Below are 23640 nucleotides of genomic sequence, written 5' to 3'. Positions count from 1 at the left end.
ACAAATTATTACGGCAGGAACTGTCTTCCGAGTCTGACATTTTGTCTTCGAAATGTGAAAGCTGATCTGCTAGCATTTAGATGTAGCTCAAGAGATTAGTTTGACCAACAGATATATCTTCTTGTTTGTGCTCAATAGTTTCTAATCTCTCATTTGTTGTCGCAAGATCCTTTCTTACCTCGGAGAGCAGGGACGTATTAAGGTCTAGGCCAACAAGGCCCAAGCCTAGAGCGGTACATTTTGGGGGGTGGCACTTGCCCACGGCCACTGCACTGACTGTGTGTATTTAAAAAAAAAAAAATTGATCTTTTCTGTGCGGCTTACCGCCGAGGTCAAGTGACCAGCGTTTTCCACCAGCCAGCTGCACGCACGCATGTGATCAGCCGGGTTAGGCAAAGTCTTCACATCTATCAGTGGCAGACTGGCAGTGAAAACGGACTGGAGTCACCAGTCTTAGAGCTCAGGTCAGTACCGTGGGTGACTGCACAAATAAATATAGCAGCAGTGGCACTGACTGTTGACTGGTAATGTATTGCAATGAGTTCTGAGTTGCACCAATTAGTAAATGGGCTTCTGAGACTAACATATCTATGACTGATTTAAAAAAAAAAAAAAAAATTGGAGTTGTTTTTTAACTTTGAATCGGCCCACAGAGGTCTCCCCCTTCATGATTACTTTAAAGAAGGATCAGTGGGACGCTGTATCCATGAGAATAAAAAACATAGCATTTAAGTAGATCAGTGAAAATATATTGGACTGGATGCTTCAAATTTTCATGCACCTTATAATACTGGAGCAAGACAACAAAGATTATGAGCAGGTAAAACACAGATAAGCTCCTATTTGTATTAAGGTGAGGAGATCAGAAAATTATATGGTATATGGTGCTGATGCCAGGCCACATATAAAACAATAAAAAATGGCTATTCTGTGGAATATGGTGCAGATGTAGGGCCTGCCTCTCCCCCTGTCTCCCAAAAGTAGTCACTTGCAAATCACTGGGCACAATCCACTTCGGTGTATTCCCTGGAACTTCAGATGATCATCAAAGGTCCTGGTGCTGACACAATTAGCCACTTGACAGGGAAATACGGTTGCTTAAGTCTTCCAACAACAGAGCTGCAGAACCATATGACTGATCCCTTTTGACATACAAGGGATCCTCATCAAAGATGCCCTTACTACCTTAAAAAAAAAAAATGCTTACCTGATAAAATTTATTTATTTTTTGACATGATGAGTCCACAGATCATCTTAATTACTAATGGGATATTCACCTCCTGGTCAGCAGGAGGAGGCAAAGAGCACCACAGCAGAACTGTTAAATAGCTCCTCCCTTCCCTCCCTCTCCAGTCATTCGATCGAAGCTAGGAAGAGAAAGGAAAAGCCAAGGTGCAGGGGTGTCTGAAGTTTATAATAACTCACAACCTGTCTAAAAGAAGAGGGCGGGCCGTGGACTCATCGTGTCTAAAAATAAATAAATTTATCAGGTAAGCATACATTTTCTTTTCTTTTTTTATGACACGATGAGTCCACGGATCATCTTAACTACTAATGGGATTCAATACCCAAGCTAGAGTACACAGATGATACGGGAGGGACAAGACAGGGAACTTAAATGGAAGGCACCACTGCTTGAAGAACCTTTCTCCCAAAAACAGCCTCAGCCGAGGCAAAAAAGGTCAAATTTGTAAAATTTTGAAAAAGTGTGAAGATAGGACCAAGTTGCAGCCTTGTAAATCTGTTCCACAGAAACTTCATGTTTGAATGCCATGAAGCAACAGCCTTCGTGGAATGAGCCGTAACTCTCTCAGGAGGCTGCTGTCCAGCAGTCTCATATACAAAACGTATGATGCCCTACAGCCAAAAAGAAAAACAGTGCCGTAGCTTTCTGTCCTTTGCGTTTTCCTGAGAAAACACAAACAAAGAAAAAGACTGACGAAAGTCCTTAGACCCCTGCAGGCAAAAACTGTAAAGCACGGACCACATCCAAATTGTGCAAAAGTCTTTCCTTCTTAGAAGAAGGACTAGGACTCAAGGAATGCACAACAATCTCCTGATTAATGTTCCGATTAGAAACAACCTTAGGAAGAAATCCTAATTTGGTACGTAAAACTATCTTATCTGCATGGAAAATAAGATAAGGAGACTCATACTGCAAAGCCGAGAGTTATGACACTCTCCGAGCAGAAGAAATTGCCACAAGAAATCAAACCTTCCAAGATAATAACTTAATATCTAAGAAATGCATAGGCTCAAACGGAGCCCCTTGAACATTGAAAATTAAATAAGACTCCATAGAGGAGTAACTGGTTTGAACACAGGCCAGATCCTGATCAAAGCCTGACAAAAGGATGGAACATCTGCCAGACGGATGTGTAACAAAATAGAAAAGGACTAGATTTGACCCCTTAGAGAACTCTTGGAGAAAAGACAAAATCCTAGGAATCCTAACTCTACTCCATGAGTAGCACTTGGATACACACCAGAAAAGATATTTACAACAAATCTTATGGAAAATCCTTCTAGATAAAGGCCTACGAGCCTGAATCATGGTCTCTATGACCGAATCAGAAAACCCCCGCTCGGATAAAAGTAAGCGTTCAATCTCTAAGCAGACAGCTTCAGAGAAACTAGATTAGGGTGAAGGAAAGGCCCCGGAAACAGAAGGTCTCTCCTCAACAGAAGTCCCTAAGATGGTAGAGATGCCCACCAGATATACATACCAAATCCGGCAAGGCCAGGCCGGTGATATGAGAATCACCGAGGCCCTTACCTGTTTGAAGGAGGAAGAGCAACAAAGGAAAACAGGTATGCTAGATTAAAGGTCCAAGGGCCATCAGAGCTTCTAACAGTTCCGCCTGAAGGTCCCTGGATCTCAATCCGAATCTCTGAATTCTGCCGCGATGCCATGAGATCTAACCTTGGCTGATCCCTGAGAATCAGACTGGAGAACACTTCCGGATGGAGTTCCCACTCCCCTAGAAGAAAGATCTGCCCGCTCAGGAAATCCACCTCCCAGTTGTCCCCCCTGGGATGTGAATCGCCAACAGACAGCAAGAACAGGCCTACGCCTACTGAATTATTTTGGATACCTTCTGTCATCGTCAAGGAACTCCTTGTTCCTCCATGATGACTGATGTAGACCACAGACGTAATCTTAATCGACTGGAACCTGATAAACTAGACCAAGGCTAACTGAGGGCAGGTAAGAAGAACGGAAGAACATTGTAAATTGCTCACAGCTCCAGAAAGCTTATAGGACGAACAGACTCTGTCTGAGTCCAAAACCCCTGAACCCTTGGTGAGCCCCAAACTGCTCCCCACCTTAGAAAGCCGACGTCTGTTGTCCCATCACCCAAGACGGTCTGCGAAAACAGGTTCCCTGGGAGAGATGATCCAGAGACAACCACCATTGAAGAGAATCCTTTGTCTCCTGCTCCAGAAGGATTTGAGGAGAAAAATCCATATAATCTCCGACCCATTGGCGGAGCATGCTTAACTGCAGAGGTCTGAAATGGAACCGAGCAAACTGAATAAGTCCATTGCCGCCACTATCAGCCCGATTACCTCCATGCACTGAGCCACTGAAGACCGAGGAGTGGACTGAAGGACTAGACAAGTATTGATAATCTCTGATTTCCTGACATCCCAGAAAAAACCTTCATGGATATAAAATCAATTATTTGTCCCAGAAAGTTACCCTTGTGCATGAAACTAAGGAACTCTTTTCCAAATTTACCTTCCACCCGAGAAATCGCGGGAAGCATAACAATATGTCCGTGTGAAATCTTGCTTGCTGTAAGGAAGGCACCTAAACTAGAATGTCGTCCAGATAGGATGCCACTGCAATGTCCACGAACTGAACCATAGAACTTGAGAGGATTCTTGTGAATGTCACAAGAAGGTACGCGTCCTCTAAATCCTCAGTTGTCATAAATTAACCCTCTTGAATCAAGGGAATAATGGAATGAATAGCTACACTAAGAAATTTGCTTAGACTCTTAAGATCTACAAAAAGCGGTATGAAGGTTCCCTCTTTTCTTGGGAACCACAATCCGATTGGAATACAAAACCCAGACCCTGCACCTGAATTGGAACTAGTCAATCACTCCCAGGTCTGAGAAGTCTCCTACACAGTGTAAGAACGCCTCACCTTTTGTCTGATCTGCAGATAATCTTAAAATCAGAAACCTGCCTCTGGGAGGAAAACTCTTGAACTCTAAATTGTATCCCTGGGACACTATTTTCTATTGCCCAGGGATTCTGAGCATCTCAAACCCAAGCTTGAGCGAAGACGGAAAGTGTGCCCCTACAAAATCCGATCCCGGATCGGGGGCATGCCCTTCATGCGGTCCTTGTTTCAACAGCAGGCTTTGTGGATTGTTTTCCAAAATTGATTGGGTCTCCATGCAGGTTTTGTCTGTTCCTGTTTGGAGGCAAGAGAGAAATAATTTCCCTTGAAATTTCTAAAGGAATGAAAGGTGTCCTGTCGTCCCTTTAAATTGTTTCTCTTATCCTGAGGGAGAAAAAGACCCATACCTCCCATGAGAGATAATCTTCGACAGGCCAGGCTTTTTCTTCCCTTGAAAACGAAAAATTATGAATGTATGTATGGGATACTTGTATACGGCTAATCACCCGTAAGGGTCTCAAGGCGCTGCTCATCTTACCGACCTCCGAAAGATGAAATACCTCGCCGGGGATTCGACCTGCAACCCTTGGGTTGTTACAGAACTTCGCCACAGTGTCTTAGCATGCTGCGCTATCTGATAAGGTACAGAAGCTTAGAGTAGTGGACACATCCGCAGACCAAGGCTTTAACCCTAAGGCTCTGCGAGCTAGAATAGAAAAATTCAAAATCTTTACTCTCAGGAGCTGGATTCCGCCCAAACCAGAATTCAAGATACTTCTTTCATAGCCTGAGGACTGTGAGTCCCTCCTTGATGATTGATGTATGCCACAGTTGTGACATTGTCTGTCTGAAAACAAATGAACGATTCTCTCTTCAGAAGAGGCCAAGACTGAAGAGCTCTGAAAATTGCACGGAGTTCCAAAATATTGATCGGTAATCTCACCTCCTGAGATTCCCAAACCCCTTGTACCGTCAGAGATCCCCACACAGCTCCCCAACCTGTAAGACTTGGATCTGTTGAAATTACAGTCCAGGTCGGAAGAACAAAAGAAGAAAGATGTAAGAGAAAAAACAACATATAAAGCAAAATTGATCAAATTCCTTAAATGACAGTTTCAGGAATGGGAAAAAATGCCAAGGAACAAGCTTCTAGCAACCAGAAGCAATGAAAAATGAGACTTAAATAATGTGGAGACAAAAGCGACGCCCATATTTTTTTAGCGCCAAATAAGACGCCCACATTATTTGGCGCCTAAATGCTTTTGGCGCCAAAAATGACGCCACATCCGGAACGCCGACATTTTTGGCGCAAAAGAACGTCAAAAAATGACGCAACTTCCGGCAACACGTATGACGCTGGAAACAGAAAAGATTTTTTGCGCCAAAAAAGTCTGCGCCAAGAATGACGCAATAAAATGAAGCATTTTCAGCCCCCGCGAGCCTAACAGCCCACAGGGAAAAAAAGTCAAATTTTTAAGGTAAGAAAAATGATTGATTCAAATGCATTATCCCAAATATGAAACTGACTGTCTGAAAATAAGGAATGTTGAACATCCTGAGTCAAGGCAAATAAATGTTTGAATACATATATTTAGAACTTTATTAAAAAAGTGCCCAACCATAGCTTAGAGTGTCACAGAAAATAAGACTTACTTACCCCAGGACACTCATCTACATGTTTGTAGAAAGCCAAACCAGTACTGAAACGAAAATCAGCAGAGGAAATGGTATATATATATATATAAGAGTATATCGTCGATCTGAAAAGGGAGGTAAGAGATGAATCTCTACGACCGATAACAGAGAACCTATGAAATAGACCCCGTAGAAGGAGATCATTGAATTCAAACAGGCAATACTCTCCTCACATCCCTCTGACATTCACTGCACACTGAGAGGAAAACCGGGCTCCAACCTGCTGCGGAGCGCATATCAAGGTAGAATCTAGCACAAACTTACTTCACCACTTCCATAGGAGGCAAAGTTTGTAAAACTGATTTGTGGGTGTGGTGAGGGGTGTATTTATAGGCATTTTGAGGTTTGGGAAACTTTGCCCCTCCTGGTAGGAATGTATATCCCATACGTCACTAGCTCATGGACTCTTGCCAATTACATGAAAGAAATGGTCAGTAACATAAAAAGCAAATACAAATTACAATTTAACGAGGTACAAGAAGATAAGAAAATAGTACATTGTATAATTCATAAATTGAGTTTGATATGGTTTTATATTATATTTTATAATATATTTCCTCTTAAAATGGTCATTCTACTCCAGAATTTCTATTGTTTAAAAAGGTAGATAATGCCTTTATTACCCATTGCCCAGTTTTGCATAACCAACACTGTTATATTAATACATTTCTACCTCTGATTACCTTATATCTAAGCCTCTGTAGTACGCCCCCTTTTCTTAGTTCCTTTGAAAGACATGCATTTTAGCCAAGCAGTGCTGACTCATAAATAACTTCATGGGAGTGAGCACAATGTTTTCTATATGGCAAACATGAGCTAGCATTGTATAATTGTGAAAAACTGTCAAAATGCACTAAAATAAATGGCCTTCAAGGGCTTAAATATTGGCTTATTAGTCTACCTAGGTTTAGCTTTAAACAAATAATACAAAGAGAACAAAGCAAATTTGATGATAAAAGTAAATTGGAAAGTTGTTTAAAATTGCATGTCCTATCTGAATCATGAAAGTTTAATTTTGACTAGACTGTCCCTTTAAATAATGCTGACTAGTGTAAAGCCTATATCAATTGGCATGGGTTAAATGGCATTTGTTATTTTTTTTATATATATCATTTAGTATTTGAATATTACAATTACCTGTGGATTGACATCTAATATGCATGTTCGCCCAGCCATTACAACTTCGTGTATGGAGTCTATCTTTGTGCCATAGAGATTGCCTTCATATTCTCCATGTTCCAAGTATTTGCCAGATTTTACATCAGCTTCCATTTCTGATCTCATTACAAATCTGTAAGCATGTCCATCTTTTTCATCTTCTCTTGGCTTGCGTGATGTAACTACATAAGATTTATATGAGAAAAAACATTTGCTTTTTAGACAGCAGAAATTACAGAGAGCCTAGTTTACATCTTACGCTGATTTTCAGATATACCATAGTTTATAAGTATACAAATTAGTTGCATGTCATCATATCAATAAATCTTAAATTCTTCATATTCAGAACTAACATTTTACACTGGTTAGTTGTTGGATTCTTTTTTAGACTATATTGGCGAGAGGATTGGGAAAGAGGATCGAACTAGACAACAGATGCACATAATAGTCCATATGTTCATGTGCTATTACATCAAATATGAGGAACCATATGTAAAGAAAATCAAGTTTTCTTCTCATTCTGTTATACAAATGTTTTGCTATAGATCTTTAATCAAAACTTTGCATCACAGAAAATCGGTAGAACAAGACAAACCTATACATGAATTACGGGATTGCTCACCAGAGTCTTTACTTGGTTTATAAGGTTGCAGCACTGGAAGAAAGAACCCGCACTTTAAAAAAAAGTGTGTTATTCTTCCTGAGTTCTACGGAATTAAAAAAAACTTAACTATTATGGAATACACCCAACTATTCAACAAACGTGAGAAAGCTCTCTCAACCTGGAAACAGAAAGCAGGAAAAAGACATAATTTATGCTTACCTGATAAATTTATTTCTCTTGTGATGTATCGAGTCCACGGATTCATCCTTACTTGTGGGATAATCTCCTCCCCTACAGGAAGTGGGAAAGAGAGCATCCACAGCAGAGATGCCTATATAGCTCCCCCCTTAGCTCCACCCCCCAGTCATTCGACCGAAGGCTAGGAAGAAAAAGGAGAAACCATAGGGTGCAGTGGTGACTGAAAGTTTAAAAATAAAAATATATATGCCTGTCTTAAAAAACAGGGCGGGCCGTGGACTCGATACATCACAACAGAAATAAATTTATCAGGTAAGCATAAATTATGTTTTCTCTTGTAAGATGTATCGAGTTCACGGATTCATCCTTACTTGTGGGATACCAATACCAAAGCTTTAGGACACGGATGAAGGGAGGGACAAGACAGGGACCTTAAACGGAAGGCACCACTGCTTGTAGAACCTTTCTCCCAAAAATAACCTCCGAAGAAGCAAAAGTATCGAATTTGGAAAATTTGAAAAAAGTATGAAGCGAAGACCAAGTCGCCGCCTTACAAATCTGTTCAACAGAAGCCTCATTTTTAAAAGCCCATGTGGAAGCCACAGCTCTAGTAGAATGAGCAGTAATCCTTTCAGGAGGCTGTCGTCCAGCAGTCTCATAGGCCAAACGGATGATGCTTTTCAGCCAAAAGGAAAGAGAGGTAGAGGTAGCCCTTTGACCTCTCCGTTTACCAGAATAAACAAACAAAGAAGATGTTTGACGGAAATCTTTAGTTGCTTGTAAGTAGAATTTTAAAGCACGAACCACATCAAGATTGTGTAACAGACGTTCCTTCTTAGATGAAGGATTAGGACACAAAGAAGGAACCACAATCTCTTGATTGATATTCTTATTAGAAACAACCTTAGGAAGAAACCACCTTATCTGCATGGAAAACAAGGTAAGGGGAATCACATTGTAAAGCAGATAGCTCAGAAACTCTTCGAGCCAAAGAGATAGCTACTAAAAACAAAACTTTCCAAGATAGAAGCTTAATATCTATGGAATGCATAGGTTCAAACGGAACCCCTTGAAGAACTTTAAGAACTAAGTTTAGACTCCATGGCGGAGCAACAGGTTTAAATACAGGCTTGATTCTGACCAAAGCCTGACTAAATGCTTTAACGTCTGGGACATCTGCCAGACGTTTGTGAAGTAGAATAGACAAAGCAGATATTTGTCCTTTTAGGGAACTAGCAGATAATCCCTTCTCCAAACCTTCTTGGAGAAAAGATAATATTCTAGGAATCCTAATCTTACTCCACAAGTAACCTTTGGATTCACACCAATAAAGATATTTGCTCCAAATCTTATGATAAATCTTCCTGGTGACAGGCTTTCTAGCCTGAATCAGGGTATCAATGACCGATTCAGAGAAACCACGCTTTGATAAAATCATGCGTTCAATCTTCAAGCAGTCAGACGCAGAGAAATTTGATTTGGATGCGTGAACAGACCTTGGATTAGAAGGTCCCGCCTCATTGGCAGAGTCCACGGTGGAACCGAGGACATGTCCACTAGGTCTGCATACCAAGTCCTGCGTGGCCACGCAGGAGCTATCAGAATTACCGAAGCTCTCTCCTGCTTGATTCTGGCAACCAGACGTGGGAGGAGAGGAAACGATGGAAATACATAGGCCAGATTGAAGGACCAAGGCACTGCTAGAGCATTTATCAGTACCGCCTTGGGATCCCGGGACCTGGACCCGTAACGAGGAAGTTTGGCATTCTGATGAGACGCCATCAGATCCAATTCTGGTGTGCCCCATAGCTGAATCAGCTGGGCGAATACCTCCGGATAGAGTTCCCACTCCCCCGGATGAAGAGTCTGACGACTTAGAAGATCCGCCTCCCAGTTCTCTACTCCTGGGATGTGGATTGCTGAGAGATGGCAAGAGTGATCCTCTGCCCACCGGATTATTTTGGTTACCTCCATCATCGCTAGAGAACTCCTTGTTCCTCCCTGATGATTGATATAAGCTACAGTCGTGATGTTGTCCGACTGAAACCTGATGAATTTGGCCGCAGCAAGTTGAGGCCACACATGAAGTGCATTGAAAATCGCTCTTAGTTCTAGAATGTTTATCGGAAGGAGAGCTTCCTCCCGAGACCATAAGCCCTGTGCTTTCAGGGAGTTCAAGACTGCACCCCAGCCTAGCAGGCTGGCATCTGTCGTTACAATGAGCCACTCTGGCCTGCAGAAGCACATTCCCAGAGACAGGTGGTCCTGAGACAACCACCAGAGAAGAGAATCTCTGGTCTCCTGGTCCAGATGCAGTTGAGGAGATAAATCTGCATAATCCCCATTCCACTGTTTGAGCATGCATAGTTGCAGTGGTCTGAGGTGTAGATGGGCAAAAGGAACTATGTCCATTGCCGCTACCATGAGTCCGATTACCTCCATACACTGAGCCACTGATGGCCGAGGAATGGAATGAAGAGCTCGGCAAGTGGATAAGAGTTTTAACTTTCTGACCTCCGTCAGAAATATTTTCATTTCTACCGAGTCTATCAGAGTCCCTAGGAAGGAAACTCTTGTAAGAGGGAAGAGAGAACTCTTTTTTATGTTCACCTTCCACCCGTGAGATGTCAGAAAAGCCAACACGATGTCTGTGTAAGACTTGGCTAGCTGGAAAGTCGACGCCTGAATTAAGATGTTGTCTAGATAAGGCACCACTGCTATGCCCCGTGGTCGTAGAACCGCCAGAAGGGACCCTAGCACTTTTGTGAAAATTCTGGGAGCCAATGGCCAACCCGAAGGGAAGGGCCACAAACTGGTAATGCCTGTTTAGAAAGGCGAATCTGAGGAATTGATGATGATCTCTGTGAATAGGGATGTGTAGATACGCATCCTTTAAGTCCACGGTAGTCATATATTGACCCTCCTGGATCAGAGGTAGAAAAGTCCGAAAAGTCTCCATCTTGAATGATGGAACTTTGAGATCCAAGATTGGTCTGAAAGTTCCCTCTTTCTTGGGAACCAAAAACAGGTTTGAATAAAACCCTAGCCCCTGTTCCTCTTTTGGGACTGGGCGAATCACCCCCATGGTATGTAGGTCTTCTACACAGCGTAAGAACGCCTCTCTTTTTGTCTGGTTTACAGACAATCGAGAAATGTGAAATCTCCCCCTTTGAAGGGAGCCCTTGAATTCCAGAAAATATCCTTCGGACACAATTTCTAAAGCCCAGGGATCCTGAACATCTCTCGCCCAAGCCTGAGCGAAGAGAGAGAGTCTGCCCCCTACTAGATCCGGTCCCGGATCGGGGGCTACCCCTTCATGCTGTCTTAGAGGCAGCAGCAGGCTTCTTGGCCTGTTTACCCTTGTTCCAAGCCTGGTTAGGTCTCTAGACTGACTTGGATTGGGCAAAATTCCTCTCTTGCTTTGTAGCAGAGGAAGCTGAAGCAGGGACCACTCTTAAAGTTCCGAAAGGAACGAAAATTATTTTGTTTGGCCCTCATCTTATTTGATCTATCCTGAGGGAGGGCATGACCTTTCCCTCCAGTGATGTCTGAAATAATCTCCTTCAGTTCAGGCCCGAATAGGGTCTTACCTTTGAAAGGAATGTTCAAACGTTTAGATTTAGATGACACAACAGCAGACCAGGACTTAAGCCATAATGCCCTGCGTGCTAAAATGGCAAAACCTGAATTCTTTGCCGCTAATTTAGCCAGTTGAAAAGCGGCATCTGTAATAAAAGAATTAGCCAACTTAAGTGCCTTAATTCTGTCCATAATTTCCTCTAATGGAGTCTCCATATGAAGAGCCTCTTCTAGAGCCGCAAACCAGAAAGCAGCTGCAGTCGTTACAGGAACAATGCACGCAATAGTTTGGAGAGAAAAACCTTGATGAACAAAAATTTTCTTCAGGAGACCCTCTAATTTTTTATCCATAGGATCTTTGAAAGCACAACTGTCCTCGATAGGTATAGTTGTACGCTTAGACAGAGTAGAAATAGCTCCCTCCACCTTAGGAACGGTCTGCCATGAGTCCCTTATGGTATCAGATATGGGAAACATTTTCTTAAAAACAGGAGGGGGAGTGAACGGAATACCTGGTCTATCCCACTCCTTAGCAATAATATTCACAATCCTCTTAGGGACTGGAAAAACATCAGTGTAAACAGGAACCTCTAAGTATCTATCCATTTTACACAATTTCTCTGGGACCACTATAGGGTCACAATCATCTAGAGTTGCTAATACCTCCCTAAGTAATAAGTGGAGGTGTTCAAGCTTAAATTTAAAGGCCGTCATATCAGAATCTGTCTGAGGAAGCGTCTTTCCTGAATCAGAAATTTCTCCCTCAGATAACAAATCCCTTGCCCCTTCAGAGCATTGTGAGGGCATATCAGATACGGCTACTAAAGCGTGAGATGGCTCAGCATTTTTCCTTAACTCAGAGCTGTCCCGCTTTCCTTGTAAACCAGGCAGTTTGGATAAAACCTCAGTGAGGGTTGTATTCATAACTGTGGCCATGTCTTGTAAAGTAAATGAATGTGACGCACTAGAGGTACTTGGCGTCACTTGTGCGGGCGTTACTGGTTGTGACACTTGGGGAGAGCTAGATGGCGAACCCTCATTTACTTCTGACTGAGAAGTGCTAATATATGTTCTTTATAATTTATAGACATATCAGTACATTTGGGACACATTCTAAGAGGGGGTTCCACAGTGGCTTCCAAACATATAGAACAAGGATTTTCCTTGGTATCAGACATGTTAAACAGGCTAGTAATGTAACAAGCAAGCTTGGAAAACACTGTAATCAAAGAAAATAACACTAAGAAATAAAACGGTACTGTGCCTTTAAGAGAAAAAAAGCTGCACAAGTTCTGCAAAACAGTGTAAAAAAGCAGTAAACTTAACGAATTTTTTACAGTAGTATCTTACAGCCTTAGTAACTTTGCACAACTATGCAAATAAACAATTAACCCCTTAATGGCAAAACCGGATTGAAAAAAAACGTCAAAACCGGTAAAAAAGACTTTCAGCACCTTGCCACAGCTCTGCTGTGGCGCCTACCTGCCCTTCAGAACGATTTGTGGGGGAAAACCCTCCTTTACAGCCCTCAAACACAGCAGGAACCTCTAGAGAAGCAGTTGGATGACTCTAAGGAAAATAAACTGCGCAACTGAGGCGTGAAAATAGGCCCCTCCCACCTCACTCAAAGTTTTGAGGCCTATTAGAAAAACACCTGAGTGTCTCTTAATTAACCATGTGGGTTAAAACACCCTAACACAAGCCACAATGACCCCTTTAGTCCCTTCAAAAAACGTTATAATTGCATCATTTACTGAACAAACAAAAACGTTTTTTCCTAACAGTGTCACCAGTAACAAATGAGCCCTTCAAGCAAGCTGAAATTCCTATCCAAGTGTCTGAATACAGCTTACCCTTTCCCCATGGGGATATTGCAAGCCTTTTCTAGAATAAACACAGTCTGTCTAGAAAAACAGACTGAACATACCTCATATGCAGCTTAGCATGCAAACCGTTCCCCCAACTGAAGTTTTCCTGTACTCTTCAGCCCTTGTGAGAACAGCAGTGGATCTTAGTTACAAAGTGCTAAGATTATAATCCTCCTTGCAGAAATCTTCATCTCTTTTCTGCCAAAGAGTAAATAGTACACACCGGCTGATTAAATTTGTAGCTTACAAATAATATATCATAGCTTTGCCTACAATAAGCATGTGCAGAAGGTTACTCTCTGCCATGCTTAAGGCTAGGACAGAATGATGGAACAACAGTCTTAGAACTCATTCTTAAGAAGGAATAAGGTTCTAAATATTTTCCACTATCCCGACGACCATATATAATTAGGTTGAAATGGATTATGAAGCAACCATAGATGGAATTATCCATAGACTAGTAGTATCTTGAAGCAAAATCAGTTAGTGTTAAAAAAGAAGAATCTCTTAGCTGCAGCTGCAGCCATAGCCAAAGATTTAGATTTGTAACTTCAATGGCAACTTTCATATTGACTCAAGCAAATGATGCTGAAGGCAAATTAAACTCACAAGGAAGAAAAAAACACTTAAAACTGAATTATTTCCAGTGCCTAGTAAAGAGCTACTTTAAACAAGATTTAAGGAAACCTCTTCTTTAAAATTAGGAATTAATAAAGTCACCAGTCCAAGCAATTTATTTTTATAGTCTTGCCACTGAAAAAGATCTTTAGACAAAAGCCTGAGAGAGTAAAACAGTAATGTTTAACCTGCCAGAAGGACCAGAACTTCGGAAAACGTAATTTTTTGGCTACGCAGAGGCCAACAGAATAGTCCTAAGAGTGCATGATGTGATTTTTATAATATTTAGGAAACCAGCGTAACTGTATGATAAACATATGCTTGTTGGAACATTGAAGGTCTTGCAAATAAATGTAAAGCAAATGCACAGTACTCTATCTTGCAGTTTTTTAAATGTATTTTTTGGCTCTCTCACTTTTAGATAATTTCCAGCAAATCATCTAATTCTAAAGGATGAAAAGCTGAAATACTCTAAGGTTGGTATCTACCTTTAATTTTAGAAATCTCCAACATTGTTAAAATTTACTCTGATTTCAAGGTGCACAAACTGGACATATGAAAAACTAGAAATATTTTGGATGGATATGGAACATTAATATAAATAACATTTTGATCTATGGTAGCAATAAAATGATGTGGTCTTAGAACAAGAGTAAAATGCTAAAGGGAATTGGAAATCCTAATTAACATGCTTTTCGGTTTCAGATCCAAATCTGTACAAAGCTGGTCTGGTTTGTCAGAGAGGAATCATAGCCCCTACCTGATGGGCACATGGAATAAATGGCTTAAATGTTCGCAATGTTTAACAATAATAATAAAAAAATTATTTCATAGGAATGGGAGGTAAGGGAGACTGAAAAATCATACAAAAGTATGACAAAGCCTATCTAGTAGTCCTTGGAAACAAAACTTGTTAATCACATAATTTAGAAATGTCATAGAGGACATTTTGTCTAACATGTAAGAGAAAGAGGATATCTTGCAAATAGCCTTATGTCAAGCTACCAATCATTTTGATGTTGGTTCCTTTCTTTAAACGGACATGAAACTCCAAATTTTTCTTTCATAATTCAAATAGAAAATAAAATTTCAAACAACTTTTCAATTTACTTCTATTATTTAATTTGCTTCCTTCTCTTGTTATCCTTTGCTGAAATGTGTATATAGGCAAGTTCAGGAGCAGCAGATAACCTAGGTTCTATCTGTTAATTGGTGGCTGCATATATATACAGATTGTGATTGGCTCACCCATGTGTTTAGTTAGAAACCATTAGTGTATTGCTTCTCCTTCAACAAATGATACCAAGAGAATAAAACAGATTAGATAATAGAAGTAAATTAGAAAGTTGTTTAAAATTGTATTCTCTATCTAAATAATGAAAGGAAATGTTTGGGTTTCATGTCCCTTTAAGGATGTACAAGACTTTTTGGCATCAGAAGATTTAGTAAAAAAAAGAATAGCGGGTTTGGGCCTTGAGGATTGAAATGAACTTAAACCAATGTGGATATCCTTAACAGATTTCAGGTTGGCTCAAAAAGAACAATGTATTTAAAAAGATTAACCATAAATAAATGCTTAGAGATGTCGCCACTGCAGGCAGCCAAAGCTATATAAAAATAAAGGGCTTTTAAACCCAATTTTTATCTTTCATGATTCAGATAGAGCATGCAATTTTAAGTAACTTTCTAATTTACTCCTACTGTCAATTTTTTTTCATTCTCTTGGTATCTTTATTTGAAAAAGCAAGAATGTAAGCTTAGGAGCCGGACCATTTTTGGTTTAGCACCCTGGGTAGCGCTTGCCGATTGGTGGCTACATTCCTGCTTTTCAAATAAAGATACAAAGAGAACAAATAAAATTTGATAATATGAGTAAATTACAAAGTTGCTTAAAATTACATGATCTATCTCAATCATGAGAAAAAAAATTATTCTGTTTCATATCCCTTTAAGCCAAGAAAGCTCTAGCCTCACCAATAAAACAATGTTTTCATAAAAACATCACAGAAAAATAAGCCAGACAGTTGAAAAAGGGCTAGTTTGACTACAATCTGTTCAAGATAGGTAGACACAAGGATATAATTATATAATAGAAAGACACAAGGATACATCAGTGATATAATTAAGGTAAATCTTCCAAGTAGAGGTCACACATTCTAGCTACAAATGTAGGAAACATCTTGAAGAACTATCACTGAAGGAAGTACAGTCACGGCACACTTGGATAAAAACATAAATTATGCTTACCTGATAATTTAATTTCCATCTCTCTTGTGGGAAATAAGAACCTGGCCACCAGGAGGAGGCAAAGACACCCCAGCCAAAGGCTTAAATACCCCCCCCCCCCCCACACTTCCCTCATCCCCCAGTCATTCTGCCAAGGGAACAAGGAACAGTAGGAGAAATATCAGGGTATAAATGGTGCCAGAAGAACAAAAATAAATTTAGGCCCGCCCACTGGAGAACGGGCGGGTGCAGTGGACTCTCTTACCCATGATGGAAATTAAATTATCAGGCAGGCATAATTTATGTTTTCCATCTAAAGGGGAGGAGAGTCCACTGCTTCATTCATCACTAGTGGGAACAAATACCCAAGCTCTAGAGGAAACTAAATGAATAAAACGGTAGGGTAAAGGAGGCGGACCCTATACTGAGGGCACCACAGCCTGCAGAACCTTTCTCCCAAAAGCTGCTTCCGCCGAAGCATACACGTCAAATTTCTAAAATTTGCAAACCAGGTTGCCGCCTTACAAATCTGCCCAAGAAGAGGCCACAGCTCTAGTTGAGTGAGCCGTAATCCTCTGAGGAGGCTTGTGTCCCGCTGTCTCATATGCCAGACGGATCATACTCCTCAACCAAAAAGATAGAGAAGTGGCAGAGGCCCTTTGTCCCTTGCGCTTCCCTAAATACACCACAAATAAGGACAAAGTCTGTCTGAACTCCATCATGGCCTGAAGATAAAACGCCCGAACAACGTCCAGATTATGAAGTAACCTCTCCTTTGAAGAAGAAGGGTTAGGACACAAAGAAGGAACTACTATTTCCTGATTGATGTTACGGCTCAAGACCACCTTGGGAAGGAATTCTAATCCAGTGCGAAAAACAGCCTTATCAGCATGAAAAACTAAGTAGGGAGACTCACATTGCAAGGCCGACAAGCTTCTTATGGAACAGTACAGATAAAGCAGAAATCTGTCCTCTTAGGTAACTGGCGGCAAGACCCTTACCTAACCAGTCCTGAAGAAAGGCAAAAATCCTGGATACCCTGACCTTATGCCAGGGATATCCTCGTTTCTCACACCAGGACAAGTAGGTCCTCCAGACCTTGTGGTAGATGAGTCCAGTATCCTGGCCTGGATGAGAGTGTCGATCACTCTCTCCCAAAAACCTCTTTTGGCTAAGACTAGGCGTTCAATCTCCACACAGTCAGCCTCAGAGAATCTAGATTTTGATGTAGAAAAGGACCTTGAACTAGCAGATCTTTGCAACAAGGAAACTTCGACAGCGGATATGACGACATCGCCACTAGATCCGCAAACCAAGTCCTCCGCCACGACGGAGCAATCAGAATAGCCAAAGCTTGCTCCTGCTTGATGCGGGCCACTACTCGAGGTAGCAGAGGCAACAGTGGAGATATGTAGATTAGGTTGAAGTCCCAGGGTACCGCCAAGGCGTCTATCAGCTCTGCCTGGGGAACCCTGGATCGCGACCCGTATCTGGGTAGCTTGTAATCGAGTCTGGACGCCATGAGATCTATTTCCAGGCATCCCGCATCTGCTGCAGATTTCCGCAAACATCTCAGGGTGGAGAGACCATTCCCCTGGATGAAACGTCTGTCTGCTCAAAAAATCTGATTCCCAGTTGTCTACACTTGGAATGTGGATCGCCGAGAGTGAATAATTGTGAGTCTCAGCCCATTCCAGAATCTGAGGCTGACCATGTGGAGATTGAACGCCTAGTCTTCCCTCATTGCTAGGGAACTTCTCGTCCCCCCCGTGGTGGTTTATGTACGCCACGGAGGTGATGTCCAATTGGAATCTGATGAACTGGGATGACCCCAGAGGGGGCCAAGCCTTCATTGCGTTTAATATCGCTTGAAGTTCCAGAATATTTATAAATAAACTCGATTCCTCTCGAGTTCATCTGCCTTGTGCTTTTCTGGCACACCAAACGGCTCCCCATCCTGATAGACTCGCATCTGTGGTTACAATCTCCAAGGATGGTCTCAGAAAGGATGTCTCCTGAGACAGGTGCCCCGGTCAGGTCCACCAAGATAGGGACTCCCTCACCGGTCTGTCCAAAAATATCTGTTGAGACAAATCTGAATGATCGCCGTTCCATTTTCTCAACATGCACAGCTGCAGAGGTCTGAGATGGAACCTGGCGAATGGAATGACATCTATGCTGGATACCATGAGCCCGATTACCTCCATACACCTGGCCACAGATGTCCTGGAAGATGTCTGCAGGGCTAGACAATTGGACCTCAACTTCCAACGTCTCTGGTCCGTCAGAAATATCTTCACTGCAGAAGAATCTAGTATTGTACCCAGGAACTCCACCCTGTTGCTGGAGACCAATGAACTCTTTCCTTTGTTTATCTTCCACCCGTGGGATCGAAGTAGAAGGAGGAGAGCTCTCGAAAGATCCTCCACCAGACTGTAGGATGGAGTCTGGACCAGGATATCATCCGGATACGGAGCCACTGCAATCCCTCTGGCTCTCGCTACTGCGAGAAGAGCTCCTAGAACCTTTGTAAAGACTCTTGGGGCCGTCGCCAGACCAAACAGAAGGGCCACAAACTGGAAGTGCTGGTCCAGGAAGGCAAATCTTAGAAATTTGACGTGATCCTTGTGAATTGGAACATGAAGCATCAGGTCTATAGTCGTCATAAATTGCCCCTCTTGAACCAGAGGCAAAATTGACCTGATCGTCTCCATCTTGAACGATGGGACTGACAAAAACTTGTTTAGGGCCTTTAGGTACAGAATTGGACGAAACGTGCCCTCCTTCTTTGGGACCACAAAAAGGTTTGAATAATAACCCAGACCTCCCTTCTGCTGGAAGAATTGGGACAATTACCCCAAGAGATGAGAGATCCCTCACACACCCCAGGAAGGGGTCTCTCTTTTCTGGTCTTGAATAGATGTTTGACAGGAGGAAACCTATCCTGTACCCCTGGGCAACGACCTCCAGGACCCAAGTGTCTGTAACGTCTCCCCTCCAGGCCCCCCGCAAAGAGAGATAGTCTGCCCCCCACCTGGTCCAAGGACGGGTTGGGGGTTGCCCCTTCATGCCGATTTTGATTCGGTGGGCTTCTTGTTTTGCTTGGACTTGTTCCATGAGTTTGCTGGCTTACAAGATCCCTTGGATTGCCCAGATTTTGCAGAAGGCTGCTGGCGCTGAGATTTGTCTGTACGAAAGGGACGAAAAGTAGATCCCTTAGGTTTGGCTTTCTTATCCTGAGGTAAGAAGGCACCCTTGCCGCCCGTGACTGTAGATATGATGGAATCCAGGCCCGGGCCAAACAAAACCTTCCCCTTGAATGGGAGGGAAAGCAAGAGAGACTTAGATGTTATGTCAGCAGACCACAGAGCCCTGCGAGCTAAAACAGAAAACCCTGACGTCTTAGCATTCAGGCGAATAATTTGCATGTTGGCATCACAGATGATTGAATGCCCTACCCTTAAGGCTTTGATTCAATCCAAAATCTCCTTGAGGGGGGTGTCCACCTCGACCATTGCTGAAAGTGCGTCACACCAATAGGTAGCCACACCAGCCACCGCAGCGACTGCCGCCACCGGTTGGAAAACTAAAGCTGTCAGTTGGAACATCTTCTGTAACATGGACTCCATATTTTTATCCATGGGTTCCTTAAAAGAGAAGCTATCCTCAAGCGGAATGGTCGTTCTCTTAGCGAGTGTGGAGATAGCACCTTCCACCTTAGGGGCGGTTCCCCACAGTTTAAGCTGCGCGTCTGGAACGGGGAAAAGCTTCTTAAAAGAAGACAAAGGAGAAAAGGGCGAACCCAGTTTCTCCCATTCATTTTTAATAATATTCGCCATTTTGATAGGAACCAGGAAGGCCTGGGGCACTAGTCTGTCCTCGTAAACCCCATCTAATTTAGGGATTGAAGGTTCCTCCGGTAGTTTCGGTTCCGGAACCTCCAGAGAAGCAAGCACTTCCTTCAGCAGGAAATGCAAATGCTCCATCTTAAATTTGAAATCTGGTTCCTCCGCTGATAGAGGCCTAGAGGTAACCGATTCAGACTCAGAAGCGGCCTCCGCCGAAAAATCGGAGTTGCCCTCCACCGCGGATAATCTTTCTGAGATATCCAGATATCCCTGAGATGGATAGCAGTGCCGTACCTTCCGCTTAGTAGGACGAGGCATCACATTTATGGCCGCAGAAACAGACGTTGCAACTGATCTGCGAAGTCTAGAGGCCAAAGGACCCCTCCCACAGGAGGATTAGTAGTGCCCTGGGAAACTACTTGTGCAATCGGAGATGCTTGTAGGGAACGCACCTCTCGGGACGGAGAACCCTCAGAGGTGGATGGCTCAGTTGTACTAAATACTTTATTCTTTTTAGAAATAGTAATATTGTCATAACATGTAGAACAGAGGTGTAACAGTGGTTCCACCAGAACCTCCTCACAGCATACACAGTTAATAGGTATAGACATAGCTTGTGCCTTTATTACGGACTTTCGTCTTCTCCGAACACAGGTCGAGAAATAGGAAGTTACTGAGGCCACACGCCAAAAAAGCCCACCTCAAAGTCTCTCTAACTGTTCCACACGGACAGAGCCTCATCTCACACAAGTCCAGTAAAAAAAAAAAGAATAAACATTATCATGTATATTAAAATCCTGCATGTTCCATAACCCCCTTCCGAGGGTATTACCCTAGATTCTATACAGATAAAAGAAGTCACACTGTGACCCTGTCTTCTTGCGTTATCATATATATATATTATATATATATATATATATATATATATATATATATATATATATATATATATATATATATAATGAAATGATCTTACCAGAATCAACGCTGTGAAACAGGAACACAGCCCTTCAAGTGTGACAGGTTAGTAGCGTTGCTCCTGACATGGACTTGAGAGAATAAAAGCAGGCAGAGAAACTTGTCAACGCCGATTGCTTAAGGAGCTGTTAATATGAGTCAGATGGTTTCGCGGAAGAAGTCCCCCTGCATCTCCGGACTCTAACTTTCACCCATGCTCTCACTGAGAGGCTGACAGGACTACTTAAAACTCCATTCCTATTGCGAAGAGTACTAACCTCCATAAGAGACTACTCCGAATCTTCCGACACTTCTCTGCCAACTTCCTGTGACGAAAGGCAAAGAATGACTAGGGGATGAGGGAAGTGGGGGAGGTATTTAAGCCTTTGGCTTGGGTGTCTTTGCCTCCTCCTGGTGGCCAGGTTCTTATTTCCCACAAGTGATGAATGAAGCAGTGGACCCTCCTCCCCTTTAGATGGAAATGGATAAAGTAGCATTCAGGAAAGGAACATGTTCATAGATTTGTAAAAACAATTTCAGGAAATTATGAAGGTGTGTCAAATAAGAAGAAAATAAATCTATGGCCAGGCTAAGATCGTTCCTTCAAAAATTAGGTTTAAAAAAGAGGGAATGGGAAAAAAACAGCAAGAATTGTTATGGTGAAGAAACAATGTATGCTTAGATTTGCATGAATACTTCCTTCTAACAAAAGAACATGATATAAAAAGACAGTAGGCCTCACTAACCAGAAGTGATTAAATAAGCCAGGATGAATAGCTTTTAAGGTCCCACAGGGTTGGATAAATGAAGGTGAATATGGATTACCTGCAAGGGAAAAGCCTGAGACCCTAAGGTCCCTTGCCATTTTTATTCCCCATCATGTACTTTAGAAAGTAGCACAAACCAAGTTTTTCTAGTCTTAGGCTACTTCATTTGGGACCTCTAAAAGTTTATGGGGATGGAGGACTCCCAAGGTGACTGCCTCCCTCAAGACTAGACCCGATCCCAAACATGTACCCTAAATGAAAGTGGTGACATCCATGGAAATTACAGATCAGTTTGGCTGCAGACAGTTCCTTACTTGTGCATTTCCATTTACCAACTGATGGAGACCTACCCTTATGTGATTTGTTTTTTAAATGACTAGGGAATTAGGGTTCCACTGGCACAAGAGACTTAACTGTAATGGTCTTATGCAAAACCCTGCACAAATATCTGCCATCAAAACCAGCACCACCACGCATCTCTCCTGGGAATACTCCAGTGATTTTTCCTATTTGTGTAATGATTTTCACCTCCTATATTAGTCTCCTATACTGTGGTTCCAAACACACAGTTTCACAATAGAAAGTATAGCTCAAGACAGACTTCCCTAAATGCTGAAGTAGTCAAGCAGTTTAAAAGCTTTTTTTCTACTCATATGCACTATCATATAAGAACAAGGGATGAGTGCACATATTCACTCATAGTTGCTCTAATATAAATGTATAATTTTAACTTAGCCCAGTAATAGACAAATTGTTTCTTTGGGACTCCCTTGGCATATGTATGATATTAATGTTACACTGCTTAAATTATTATGTATAAGCCTCTGCCCAAAGTTAAGGGCCCAATGCTAAGGGCTGTGCCACTTACATGCCCAGATTTTATTACACAAAATAGGTACTTACATGGAACTGTTGTTCCAAACTGTGTGGGGTGCAAAACAATGAGTCTATTTTTTAAACTTCTTCGTCCCACTCCTTGGGCTCCTATTAGCACTAGTGTTTTCCGTTGAAATGGAGGCATCCGGGCTACTTCTTCATAAATCTGAATCTCATGACGATCAAATTCTGCAAATAAATAAATGATAATGAAGATATGTATGAGTTCTGAAACTTAAATAGTAAAGTAAATGTTTTTTTAAATAAAATTTACAAAAAAATTACATTTTCTACCCCTAAGTAGCATTCATCAATAAAAGAAGAGACCAGACAGAAACCTGAAAGCTGAAAACTCCATCTTTTCAGCGGAAATATTAATATGGCTCCACCACTTCCTGTAAATATTAATGTAAGTTGAAAAAAGACTCAAGGATAGAACTTCCGGTGGGTGGGTAATCTGATAGCAGGAAGTAGTTTGAGCTTCGCAATATAGGCCTTTACTACCATGTTTATTAAGCTACTTTGATAAGGCCCAAGCTTACATCCTTGGTAGTATAGCTACCCGGACCAGTGGATAAATGAGCTGCTGCACCATATTAACCACGCAAGTTATCAGAGCCCTTCAATCTTTTAGAGGGTACATCCCTGAGGGACAGAACTTGGCGGCAACTACAAACTCTCAAAGCACTTGGCTGCCAGCCGATATTGGCTGAAAGCCCATCTGGACAATATTACAGTGGGCCTCCGGTTTTTTTGTGCCTTCAGACATATTAAGAGTATCTTGAGTCTAAAATGCTCTCAACCTTAAAGGGACAGTCAAGTCCAAAAAAAAACTTTCATGATTTAAATAGCAAATGTAATTTTAAACAACGTTCCAATTTACTTTTATCACCAATTTTGCTTTGTTCTCTTGGTATTCCTAGTTGAAAGCTAAACCTAGGAGGTTCATATGCTAATGTCTTAGATCCTGAAGACTGCCTCTAATCTGAATGCATTTTGACCACTAGAGGGCATTAGTTCATGTGTTTCATATAGATAACATTGAGCTCATGCATGTGAAGTTACCCTGGAGATAGCACTGATTGGCTATAATGCAAGTCTGTCAAAAGAA

The 23640-nt window shown here is 41.9% G+C and overlaps 1 protein-coding gene across 1 annotated transcript in view; it reads right to left on the bottom strand.

The window, feature by feature from the left end:
• Positions 1–23640, bottom strand: part of PALS2 (protein associated with LIN7 2, MAGUK p55 family member) — a 455393-nt gene that overhangs the window by 59621 nt on the left and 372132 nt on the right. Inside the window, exons 9-10 of the mRNA XM_053714151.1 lie at positions 22557–22718; positions 6968–7170 (exon numbers count right to left, since the gene is read on the bottom strand). Coding sequence (XP_053570126.1) covers positions 6968–7170; positions 22557–22718 — 365 coding nt within the window. The remainder of the gene's footprint in view (positions 1–6967; positions 7171–22556; positions 22719–23640) is intronic.

Source organism: Bombina bombina, chromosome 5 (assembly GCF_027579735.1).
Source record: "Bombina bombina isolate aBomBom1 chromosome 5, aBomBom1.pri, whole genome shotgun sequence".
In the NCBI taxonomy this organism is placed as follows: Eukaryota; Metazoa; Chordata; class Amphibia; order Anura; family Bombinatoridae; genus Bombina; species Bombina bombina.
Note: the sequence above shows the minus strand (reverse complement) of the source record. Positions and strands in the feature narration are given on the sequence as shown.